The sequence below is a fragment of the Clinocottus analis genome, unplaced genomic scaffold (assembly GCF_023055335.1).
Source record: "Clinocottus analis isolate CAN_PGR_092001 unplaced genomic scaffold, fCliAna1.0.p SCAF_2, whole genome shotgun sequence".
NCBI lineage: Eukaryota > Metazoa > Chordata > Actinopteri > Perciformes > Cottidae > Clinocottus > Clinocottus analis.
Window position 1 is genome coordinate 22,105,099 of NW_027175931.1, and position 12,838 is coordinate 22,117,936.

Sequence of the window (12,838 nt, forward strand, 5' to 3'; positions counted from 1 at the left end):
TCCATCTTCAGCAGTACTTATTTTTATTTTTTTTACATCTCTTCCTCCAACCTCCAGTCCCTAAAGTGGAGCGTCTGGACGACAATTCCTGCGAAGTCACATGGGAGGCCCTGTCGCCCATGAAGGGGGACCCGATCATTTACACCTTGCAGTGCATGATGGGAAACTCTGAGTTTAAACAGGTACGGACGTCGTTGTGGGAAGGTTTGGTTCTCCCTCTTTGTGTTTTATGCCCTTACCGGTTGACCTAACTTTCATCACAATGGCCTTTTTATGCACATCAGGATACAGATGGATGCATGGCCTTAATGTCTTCACTGTGGCTTTGCGGCGGTCTGCATTAGTCACCGCTGGCTTTAAATTGCCCATTATGTAAAGGTCATTGATCCATGAGGTGTCCCAGGTGTCCAACCCCTGCCAGCACATTCATCCTTCACATTGGCCTCCAGCCATGTTAACCTGGAATAATGGCCACTGCAGGCTTATGCTAATCTCACCACATCATGGCAATTGAATCAGGGAGTTTAAATATGTGGCTGCCATCCTACTTTGTTTTCCATCCTTATTGTCAGTCCCAGCAGCCTGGACTCAGAAATCCATGAATGAGAAAGGGGATTTATTCATTTGCTTCCCGATAGGAGTTTGATTGAGGCCCTTTGCTTCAGTCTTTGCACCAACCAGGCTGGTGTATTTTAGCTGGTGTATAAAGGAATTGGATTTACCTCTTTACATTACTTTCCCAATTTGCAACCAATAAAAAATAGATTTTTTTTTTAAATCAAATTTTTGGCTCGCTGTGACGATGTTAAAAGCAAGCAAACGGATACACACGGTTGTCTCAAAACGTGTGGATGTGTCAGCTGAGTAAACGGCAAAGGCAGATGGCTTCCCCCGACATCCACGGAGACAAACAACATAACTTTAAAATAAATCAGAAAATAGTCTACGTGATGGATGCAAAACACTTTTCCCTCTCTTATGCTTGACACTTAAAAGAGCTGCAAGATAGTTTTATCCAATTAGGCAAAAGCAGTAATATGGAAATCATTTTGTCAGCTTCATTGTCCAGTACAAGTTGAAATGAACAAACCAACCTACTTTCTTAAACATGCGTCTCCAGTTTCAGTAATCCTTAAAGCAGCTTGATTATAGCATTCCCTCGGTGTCATATTATCATAAACATTATGTCTAAAGATTTTTAATAAAACTGACACAATAGTTGTTTTTTTTATCATGGTTTTAAATCACACTTCTTCTGCTCTTCCTTCTCGGTTGTAGGCCTACAAAGGCTCTGCCACATCTTTCCACGTCCAGAACCTGCAGCCCAACAGCGACTACCGTTTCAGGGTGTGTGCTATCCGGCAGTCCCAGGACGCCCCCGAGCTGAGTGGGCCCTACAGCCCCACAGTGACCCTCTGTCCCCAGCGGAACGACACGGCGGTGGGCGCCGTTGCGGCCGGCTCAGGCTCCAGGGCCAGCACGGAGTCCAACCGAGCCAGACGGAGCTTGACGGACGAGCAGTGCGCTTTCCTCCTCCTCATGGTTTTCGCTGTCATCGCCATCCTCATCGCTTTTGTCATCCAGTACTTTGTCATTAAATAAGCAGTTTGTACCACCCAGCTGCAGGGTTATAGCTTTATTCTTTCCCTCTCTTTATGTTGTTTTGTGTTCTCCGTTTTTGTATCTTTTGTTGTTTTTTGTTAACTCCCCCCTCCCCGACAGATTAATTGCGTTCGCTGCATTTGGGATGCAGAGAGAGGAAGGGAGGACTGGCGAATAACCGCTCAATAGCAGTCAATCATTGAGCATGTAACATAACACCCAATTGGGACCTGTGAGTCCTCGTCACCCAGTCCCAAGTTTGTGGTATCTGTTGTTCGGCTTCATCATGATCAGCTTCCCGCGCAAAAGAAAGGGCAGGGATATGTTTGTTTCGTTGAGAAGGTAGGGAATGGCGCTTCAACTCGTGTATTTGTTGATTACAGTATATATAGATATTTATACACATATATATATCTATCTATATATATATATATATATATATCTATATATATATAGATAGATATATATGTGTGTATAGAAATGGTCATTATTTAAATTTATGTATCCAGTATGAAAGAGTTTTTGATAGATGTGTTCCAAAAAATAGTATGTAGGTGAGTCTGTAGCCTATGTGCTATTTGATCCTGGGACCTGGTGGGCTGGTGTTTGCACAGTGGGAGTGTGTGTCCAGATGTGTATACTGTATGTAGTCAGTGCCACAGAGGTACACGGCTGGGAGGGCTTCAGGGCGAGATCCGAACCCTTGAACCCCCCCCGCTGGAGTTTAAGGGTTCTGATGCGAAGGAGAAACAGGAATAAGAATCTTGTTCACACTATAGAGCATTCATTTAGCACTTTCCAACCTTTTTGATGTTCAGAATGTTTAAGGATGCAAAAATGACTGGAGAAATGTTAGTATATTTTTGTACAGTGACGACACAAGGAAGAAAAAAAAAACTCGGTATAAAGTTAGAAAACAAACAAAAACCAAACTAACAGCGAATTCTAATTATTTTTACTATCATATAGTTATACTGCTGCTTTACTCCGAAATATTGTTGTTCAGCACAAAAAATGTATGCTTACCTGTATGTTTTGTTTCTTTTTGTTTTCCCCCAGTAATTAATTTTGCACCTTAGTGAAAGAAAACCTCGACTGACTACGTCTTGGTCTTGTGATGCATTTTATAGAACACACTTTGAGATTGTGCAACCCTACTTGTGTTTTGGGTGTTTTTAAAAGTTGTAGTACCACACAATGTGTCACTGAAACAGCTGATCTTCTCAGCAAAAAAAACAAAACAAAAAAAGAGGATTAAAAAAAAGTATGTACCAGTTGTTTCAGAGGCCTTAATTGGAGAGGAAAAAAATCTCGGGAGAATTTTCTTCATTTCTCTTAAGTTATGATGTTGGTTTGTTTTTTCTTTTAGTGTAAACTTTCAATGTGTTTTATTTACTTTTATTTGTGCAACAGTTTTTGGGATGTTAGTAAACATACATAATCGGGAGAGAAATGGAAAGTAGTTTTATGTATTACTTGTGATTTTCTTTTGATTTCTTTCGTCAGGTCATACATGTGTGAAGTATATTTTTTTATAATATTGAAGTAATATAAGTTAATACTCTTCAGAGAAAATAATACATCCCGAGTACTCATGAGTCATGGAACGCAAATGGCAAATCCAAAATGTGTTATATCATGTACTTCCTGTGAATCTAAATTTGCCTTTTCTCTGTGTTAAGTATTCGTGACAGATTTCTGATGCTGAGTCTTCAGTGGTAATCTGGCTGTAGGGTCTAGTGTTGTCTGGTTTTGAGGCAGATAACTGCTGTTGCAACCGTAAAAATGAAATACAGGTACCTTGCAAAACGTCTTGGATAATTACATGATTTGGTCCTCCGGGCATTCTGCGAATGTCTTCTCCTTGTCATTCAAAGAAATCAAATTCCTATTTTTGATAGTGATTGCAACGTGTGCCATTTTAACACCTCTTCATCCTGGGCTTACTACCTTTGGCTGGGGAGATTAACAAAATGCTACAAAATGAGTAAAATATGCACAAAAATAGAGACCATTTTTATGTAATTTGAATGTTTGCAGTTACCTCATACACCGTACATTCCAAAATGAAAATTTGTTATACTATACATACTACTAGACATATCACTTTAAAATGTTCGTTATGGGAAATGTATAATCATAGATATGTATCTAAAGTGTATCTGTATAGCCATGATATCTACAAAGGATCCATGCACAATAAAAGATTTATAATTCTTAATCGTGTTTAAATTTCTGGCATATGTTTGTCTTTTGATTGTTCATCAAATATATAGTAGCCATGAAAGCACTTAGTTTTGATTGGCCGTCAGGTCAAATTCATGACCATTCATCTGTATCGATATCAATCCACAGCAGATGAATCATCAGATATCCCTAGAATCCATGGACTGTTAAAGAAACTTATCAAGCAGAACCACTAAACAGTCACTGGTTCCAGTGGTTGAAATGTAAAGATGGGTCATTTTTCTCTGATTAAATAGCATAGTTATTTAATCTGGAGTGTTGGCTGGATGCAACATTTCATTTTTCTGAAATCTTTGATTTACACACTTTACATTTTGTTTGTTAATTAGCAGATTAGTTTACGATGAAACTCAGTGTTACTTGCGGCCTTATTTGATAGGAGTACTGCTCAGCTGCAGCTTGCTAAGACTCACTGATCTGCAGACACAGACGTGAAGAGGTGGCCGCATCCTCTCAGGTGGTAGGCGGTATAAGTGCAATGATGCTCTCGGAGGATACCCCGCACCATGGTGGGCTTCTGCCTTGTCCTTTAGTATTCATGTGGGGCATAATTAAATACCTCGCATCTAACCAACAGAGCTGTTAATATCTTGACTATATTTCGTTTAACAAAGGGACATAAAAACCAAAATCTTTAACCACACAAATTTGACGAGTTCCGCGTCACAGACCAAATGTGCCAGCACATAGTATTCAGACTTTAAAGAAAGAAAAGGAAGGACCCTGCCTGATGCTTTCGTTGTGTAAAGATCATCTACATTGCTAGAATACCGACATTGTATTTCCTCAGATGATGATACAAACAGGTGGTTGCAACAACATTCCCCTAAACGATGGAAACGGCTCCCTTCCATCTCTCGCCTGCTTTTCTTCTCAAGATGAGAACATTTGTGTCCAAACCATTCAGAAGAATGTGATCATCTACCAACAGAACATCAATACTATAGATGTGTTATTGAGGTTATCGTTTGTATGCGTGAACAATTAAAAAAATAACTAAGAATGCATATATCCGTATTTATGAATTTATTTATTTCTGCTCAATTTAGATATTGGAGTAAATATAAAAAGTACAAAATCTCTGCAACACAATCATTTATTTTCATTTTTGGTATTTTTGTTTAGTATAATTTTACCATTTTAGACATTCTGATGTATCTCGTCAAATTTAATTAAATTAAATTAAATTTGGGCAGCCGGTGGAGGTTTGAGAGGACTGGGGTGATGTGGTCTCTGGTGCGGCAGTGGACGAGAGGAGACAGGCAGCTGAGTTCTGGATGAGTTGTAGTTTGTTGATGCTTTTGGAGGATGTGCCGTTCAGGATGCTGCAGCAGCGTTCCAGTCGACAGACAATGAAGGCGTGGACGAGTGTTTCTGCGGCTGAAGAGGAGGGGAGCGATGTTTTCAAGATGAAAGAAGACGCTTTTTGTGACATGCGTTCAAAGTTGTCGGGCAGGACCAGAGTTCAGATATAACCACGCGTCGAGTCGTCGACACATGGAAATCTGTGAGACGAGAAAGCTCAAAGACTCCAGGGATGAGGCATTCATAAAAGAAGAGAGAGGAGCTCAGTGTATCCTAAGAAGGATCAACATAGTTGTTACATTTTTAACTCCACACGATCAGCAGTAATTCTTTCTCCGTTGATTATAGTGTTTTGCTGATGGGATTCATTTTGCAGCTTGTCAAGCAGCAGCTTTCTTATTGACTATAAATGGTGTCAGTTTTAATAATTATTTGACCCATTTACACTATTAGATGTCTTTGAACAAGCTGTGCCGACTATTATGGTGATATTTGGCCGTCTGGTCGTCGAGAGCAGCGGCTGGTATTTACTAAATTATTCAGTTATATAAATGAGCATCGAATAGGAGGGGAAGTTCATGAAACTATGATTCTGAATTTCTAGAATTATACAAATCATCACAAAGTAACACAAGCTTTGTTTTCTGCAGAATCTGAACTTCCATTTCAGCTCATAAAACCTTCTTAGATTGATCTTGAGGAACAACATGGAGGTCTGAAGGCGACAGAACGTGAGTGACTGTTGCAGCTCAACAAAGTTCACTCACTGACACAATTTGATCCAAACTGGTTTCATTTATCTTAAGAATGATATGATCTGAAGTGAAACTGAACTGATACCAGTACTTCTTCTTTATAGTCACCATCATGTCATTCAATTGTATTAATATTGTATATATTGAACCGGAAAGTTTCTTTTTTTTTCTTCAGGAAACTGCAAACTGCTTTCCCTTTGGCAGCTGTGAACAATGACAGAGCACGGGTTCCTGCTGCCCTTCAGTGGTCCGAGTGGTGCATCCGGCTGTGGATCAGCTCAGTGTACACACTCAAATACACCCCAATGTCAGTGTGACTCTTGCTACAACGGTTCATTTAGATTTAGTGCATACGGTGGCTCTGAACCAACAGAGCACACCGCTTGGCCATCCAGCAGCTCTGCCAGGCTTTGGTGACTAATGTTTCCTTGGACACAAAATAGGAAAACCTGTAGATCAGGAACTGAACAATAAACAACCCTCAATGTGTATGACCTTTACTTGCAACACATGGGGATACTGTCCAGTTGCCATACTGATCTGCAGAGTTTAAGACTCTCACTCCCACAAAACTTGGACTCAGACTGAAAACCTCAGAATTTGTGGATTAGTGGGATGTGAAGTCCAGAACACCGCTGCACATTGTTAAATTAAAGCTTGTATTATAATAATGAAAACTGGACCGTAAACTGTGACCAGATGGAAGAACTCGCACAACTTTTGACCTTTTAAGTCTCTGGTTACAGCTCAAGGTACTGACGAAACCTGATGTAAATTCTTTGAATGGCATTCGAGGAGGAGGAAGAGGAGGAGAAGAGGATGAGGAGGAGAAGGAGGAGAAGGACGAGGAGGAGGTGAACTGGTGGGTGTGTGGAGTGATGGAGCCGAGCAAACGGGCAGTTTGGGCTAGTGTTCAATTAATCACCCAAATTGCTTTTCAGTGACATCTTCCAGACAGCTCGGCAAACACCCGTGTTTTTATCACCGACTAATGCATTAGTTAATAAAGTTGTATCCCTTTTATATTTGTATTTATTTTATTTGTATGATCAAGCCAGATTAGTATGATCCTCAATCTGCATTTATTCTCTCAGAAGTGCAGAGGTGGGAGGGGCGGGGGGGGGTTCCCTCAAACCGTATTGCCCCCATCTTGTGCCTTTTACCGTCATCTGTCCTGTCGTCATTTGATTATGAAGATTACTTAGACACGCACGCACACACACACACACACACACACACACACACACACATACACACACACACACACACACACACACACACACACACAACCTGCCTGAGTCCTCAGCGTATACTGTGGAGGAGGTGCTCCTTTCTCCAGAGCTCCACTGGTTATTGAGCATCAGGGACCGGCTCTGCCACTTCATGAGATTCTCTTGCTGCTGCTGCTGCTGCTCTCCATCGACACACAGCAACACGACAGGGACCAACAAAGTTAAAAGATTTTGAGGGATTCAGTTTTAAAGGTAAAGTCTCCAGCAATGATTTATTTCACACTAAGATATTATTTCTGCTTTGACAGTTGAAGGGATGACACCAGTGATTTAGCCTACAAGCTGATTTCACTATTACGTTTAACTTGTTGTTTCACTTTTTAAAAAAAACATGTTTTTCTCGTAATCCACTCATTTCCATTAAGTTCTGTGTAGACAACTAAGTTTTGTAAACTAAAATATATCTTGAATCATTAAAAATGCACTTACCACATTACCTTGCAAGAATCATGAAAAAGAAATAATGGCGACTTATGTCAATATTCACCGCTTAAACCACCAATATATAGTAATACATTCCAAAATGCCGCAAAAAGATGTTACATAATGCACACAAAGGAATAGAAACCAACAGCTGCCTGTAATTCAAACCAACTATATTTTTTCTTCACAGCATGTTCACAGCAATGAGAAGTCGACATAATGAACAGTTTAGACTGAGAGATTTTACAAAGTTGTCTGTGTTCTTTCTCTCCTCAGCTACTTGTTGAGTCCTGATTTCACAAGGAAGGCATGCCCTGGACCAGACCGCAGGTGGACCTTCATGCTGCTGGAGCAGAGGCCATGGACCAGTTTAACATAGACGACCACCACTACGAGGGCTCCCTGTTCCCCACCTCCACCCTCATCCCCGTCACGGTCATTTGCATCCTCATCTTCATCATCGGGGTGACGGGCAACACCATGACCATCCTCATCATCCAGCACTTCAAGGACATGAAGACCACCACCAACCTCTACCTGTCCAGCATGGCGGTATCCGACCTCATCATCTTCCTCTGTCTGCCCTTTGACCTGTACCGCCTTTGGAAGTACGTGCCGTGGCTGTTCGGGGAGCCAGTGTGCCGCTTCTATCACTACATCTTTGAGGGCTGCACCTCCGCCACCATCCTTCACATCACGGCCCTGAGCATCGAGCGCTACCTGGCCATCATCTTCCCCCTCCGGAGCAAGGGGGTGGTGACCAGGCGCAGGGTCCAGTACATCATCCTCGCCCTGTGGGCTTTCGCCCTGGTGTCTGCTGCTCCTACACTCTTCCTGGTCGGGGTGGAGTATGACAATGACACACACCCAGACTACAATACAAGGCAGTGCAAGCACACCAACTACGCCATCAGCTCCGGGCAGCTGCACATCATGCTGTGGGTGTCCACCACCTACTTCTTCTTCCCCATGCTCTGCCTCCTCTTCCTCTACGGCTCCATCGGGTGCAAGTTGTGGAAAAGCAAAAATGACCTGCAGGGTGCTTTGGCCCGTGAAAGGTCACACGGACAAACAGTCAAGATCCTGGGTGAGTGCAGACGGATTCAGTGAATGTATACTTCATGCTTTCTAAAACCTTTGTCTGCTTTTCATTGCCAAGAGTGACAGCTTATGAAACTCTCTTTGTCGGTAAAAAGCTTGAACCAGAAATCCATCTGTTTAGAAAGTCAGTCATTGTTGCTGAGGCGAAAAACTGAAACAGGCTGACAGATTCCTGTAGAATCAAGGATTTCTTGTTTTCTGCACTATTGTGTGCATGCGCGCGCGCGTTTGTGTGTGTGTTTTCCATTGTGCGTTTAAATGGGGTTTTCATATACATGTTTATCTAAAGCACTGATTTGTTCTAGGTTTAAAACCTAAAGCAGTTAAGCCTGTTTTATCAAATCCATCTTTCTGTTGTTTGAGTGTCGTGTGTGTTGTTGTATTCCGTTTTGCTCGACCAATCATGTCCTGCCACTGCACATACTGATTGGCTTAATTTGCAGCTCTGGCCTTTTGCACAGGGAACCCTGTTTTACAGTAAAGGACCGTGGCCAGGCCAATCCCTATTAACCAAATATTCAATCAAGATGCAGACATAAGGATATTAATTCTGTTCATTAGCTGAGCACAGACTTTCTTGTCAGACTTGCTGTCATTTGTATCCACATTTGTTAACTCCCAAATTGGATTGTCGTCAGAGCCCTTCATAAATCAACCATAATGGAAATGTACATGCTCCCACAACCCTGGGCCCCTTTTAAATCTGCCGGTGTCTCATATCTCAGGAGTCACTCAATGATGAAAGACATATTCTGAAACAGTGGCCTCTGTTCACTGTGTGAGTCCATGATGTAGGTCTTCAATTTAAAGATAACAGGTAGTGGTTCATTCACAGTTAATTAGCCCCATGAGCCAGACATACTCCTCTTTTAATTACTCAATGGACATTTATTATCCTTATAGAAATGACTGCCCCCATCGGACAAATTGATGGTAATGTTTTCTGCGGGGGCTTCTAGATCAATACCAGTGACTCAGTGATGAGCTCAGCCAGCACTGAGATTTCTAGCCAAATAAATCTTTGTTCTGTTTTTGGATTTGCGACATGTTTTTCCGCAGTGGCGTGTATGCTACCTATGTATGCTCCAATCAGCACGCTCACTTCTGTGAAATTGTCACTTAATCGCTGGGAGCAATTGCAGGCCGCCGTCACTTAAGGCAGGTCCTGCAAGTGGGAGTGTGCGTGGGGGTGAGGAGAAGTTCTTTTGATGGTAATTGCTGCTGGTCCTTAATAAATGTCAAGTGTGATCGTAGATCGTAGATCATATGTTCCCTAAAAACCCATTTTTATTTTCCAGTGTGATGAATGAGCCCAACATGAACACACTTGTATCTGAGGTGTGGGTATATTGATCCTCTCACTGCTTTGAAGCAGACAGACTGTACACAACAGTCTGAATTTAAGGATATAAAAAATAGATGTTTTTTGTCATCAGAAAAGATGCAGCTGATTAAACTATTCCCACACAGTCCTAATCAAGCAGATTGGCAGTTTATGAGACACATTTAGTTTTAGAATGAAGGATGTAGAGAGTCGGGTTTTAATATTCTCATAGGAAAGGGAAACAAGCGTAATTTCTACGCTATTTTTTAAAAATCTGCCTCATCTATTTCTTCCTGACTTTGTTTCCCGCTCAGTGGTGGTGGTGCTGGCCTTCATCATCTGCTGGCTGCCTTATCACATCGGCAGGAACCTCTTCGCCCAGGTGGACGACTACGACACGGCCATGCTGAGCCAGAACTTCAACATGGCCTCCATGGTGCTCTGCTACCTCAGCGCCTCAATCAACCCTGTCGTCTACAACCTCATGTCTCGGAAGTACAGGGCTGCAGCCAAACGCCTCTTCCTGCTACACCAGCGGCACAGGCAGGCCCTCCGCGGGCAAAGGCCGCTGTGCGTGATCGACCACACCTCCACCATGAATGAAAGCCTGACTGGCGTCTGACGGGCCTCAGCACACGCTCTTTTTTTTTCCATCACATTATTTGACTCCACCACCAAGGGAGAGTTTGAAGGCTTTCTTTCAAGTTGAGGATTGCAGCTAAAGAGGAAACGTGATGAAAATGTTTCTTGGAGGGGAAAGCAGGCCTGAGAGCTCCGCTGCTCTTTAATATGAATTCTGATTTACTGTTCAGTGGCATTTTGTTCAGAGACACTGGATGATGCATTCCAATCGTGTTACGTTTAATTTATTTTTCTGTCTGTTAGGAAAATGAGAATTTACTTACGTTGTCCTGTTTCAGTGTAACACAAACACAGCTATACATATTGTGTGCCGCCGCATGTTTCTGCTTGCTTTTTTCAAACATGTGCGAGGTTTCAGTGCACAATTACCATCAATCCACAGCACTGATTATTAAGTGATCCCTGAAACCACAGATGGCGTTTGCCACATTTGAAATAACTGATCATTTATAACATTGTAAGATTGGATTTGTTTAATATATGGTGTGCAGTTGTTATCATACGGTTTGTCTGTTGTTCCCATAAATCAAGAAAACAAAACAAGTGAACCTATTAGCTGTGGTCCATTAGTTGTGTAGGTTTGTGTGTGTGTGTGTATGTGTGTGTTTTACAGGGCTGTGTACCATTTCTCCAGTGAATAGATGGAATAAAAGCACATTACTATGAAAATGGGACAGTTGATGGCAGTGTGCGTGATACAGCGGCCACCTGAGCCCTGAGGTTTTGGGGCCTGCGTACGTGCCGGCCATCCTGTAATCTGACACGGCTATTATATTACATGGGCTCTGAGTTAGATTAAAGCCGGCAACCAACGTCCCTGCATCACCATATTCAAAGTAATGGCGGCTCTAAGTGCATTTCAAAGAGGAAGAAACGGTATTAGGTTGTCAGCAGCAGCAGAGCTTATTGCTTTCATTGCTTCCACTTGCAAACGATTGACACCATTGTTCAATTCTCATGTGATGCTGCATTTTGGATTAGAAACTGTACAGTTTTGCATCGCACGCACTCTGGCAAGAAAGGTACTGTCAAAGTTATGTATATATAACCTATAACCTGAACAACATCTCAAAATAAACTCAGAGTTATCCAGGTTCTGTCGACCATACATGTCCTTCTTTAAGCTCTGTCTTGATTCTGCCCATGAATCATCAGGCCTTGGTTTGCACAAATACAAAGAGACAAAGTCGCTCTGGGCTGACTCATCCTCACGACACTTTTTTTTTTTTTTCAATGAGCCATTCATCTCTGTCTGAAGCAGCGGGTAAAAGCTTATTTGCCACAGACCATCCTGCCATCACCTGGGGAAAGATCAGCGGGCATCACGACTCCTCTGGTGGTTATTTTCTTCCCTGATAATGAAGAGAGTGTCTGTGAGCGGCTCCTACAGAGCTGCCAACACCCCCCTCAGGCCATCTTCACACTGCCTCACATCGGCATTAGAAACACAGTGTGTTTGTTTTGACTCAACCTTTCAGGTCATGACTTCTTCGCCATCAGCGGACCGTCTAACACACTGCACACTCCTCTTCCCTTTTCTCCTTTGGAGTTGGAATATTTAGACTGTGATTTATTTCGATAACAGAAATAATTTGAAATGACGGATCGAGCGTGATAACATATTTTCCTGAGAGATGTATTACGTTTGTGAGGAGAAAAATACTGTTATTTCCAAAGTGACCAGTAATCAAACAATTACTACAATGATATTATGTTACTGCTGCTACAGTGTAATCAGTGTTGCCCTCATTTCTAATGTGTATCCGTCCGGAGGCTTGTTATTAGGGAACTAAGCTGACAGTATATTTGTTTTTATTTCATGATCAAAACATCTTTAAACTGATTTTGCAAGCACAGAGTTTTGGCTGCCGACAATTGTTTTCATATTATTTAAGAATTATGCCAGGTGGAGCCAGCCCTGACGAATTTGGTGGATTATAGGTACAATTTCAGCGAGTGCCCCTTGTGTCGCAGCCTATTCCACCACCAATCACCGTGTTCACACACTCACACAAACAAACACAGCATATCTTTTAGTCTTTGAGATTAATTTATGCAGATCCCGCTGACAAGAAAAACTGTATTTCCTAAAGTTATGTTGTAGGATATTCTCCAAACACCTGAATAATCTTTCCCTTAGGAATTTA

At 42.0% G+C, this 12,838-nt stretch overlaps 2 protein-coding genes across 4 annotated transcripts in view; both read left to right on the forward strand.

Moving 5' to 3' along the window:
- The window catches only part of fndc3a (fibronectin type III domain containing 3A), a 39,019-nt gene extending 35,202 nt beyond the window's left edge, over positions 1 to 3,817 (forward strand). For all 3 annotated transcript variants that reach the window (XM_068584625.1, XM_068584626.1, XM_068584628.1), the window contains 2 exons: positions 58 to 182; positions 1,279 to 3,817. In XM_068584625.1, coding sequence (XP_068440726.1) covers positions 58 to 182; positions 1,279 to 1,602 — 449 coding nt within the window. In that variant the 3' untranslated portion in view covers positions 1,603 to 3,817. The remainder of the gene's footprint in view (positions 1 to 57; positions 183 to 1,278) is intronic.
- Positions 3,818 to 7,326: 3,509 nt separating this feature from the next.
- mlnr (motilin receptor) lies at positions 7,327 to 10,671 on the forward strand. Its single transcript, XM_068585320.1, has 3 exons — positions 7,327 to 7,393; positions 7,901 to 8,711; positions 10,364 to 10,671. Exons 2-3 carry the CDS (start codon positions 7,934 to 7,936, stop codon positions 10,669 to 10,671), a joined length of 1,086 nt encoding a protein of 361 aa, XP_068441421.1. The 5' UTR covers positions 7,327 to 7,393; positions 7,901 to 7,933.
- The last annotated feature ends 2,167 nt before the right edge of the window (positions 10,672 to 12,838 follow it).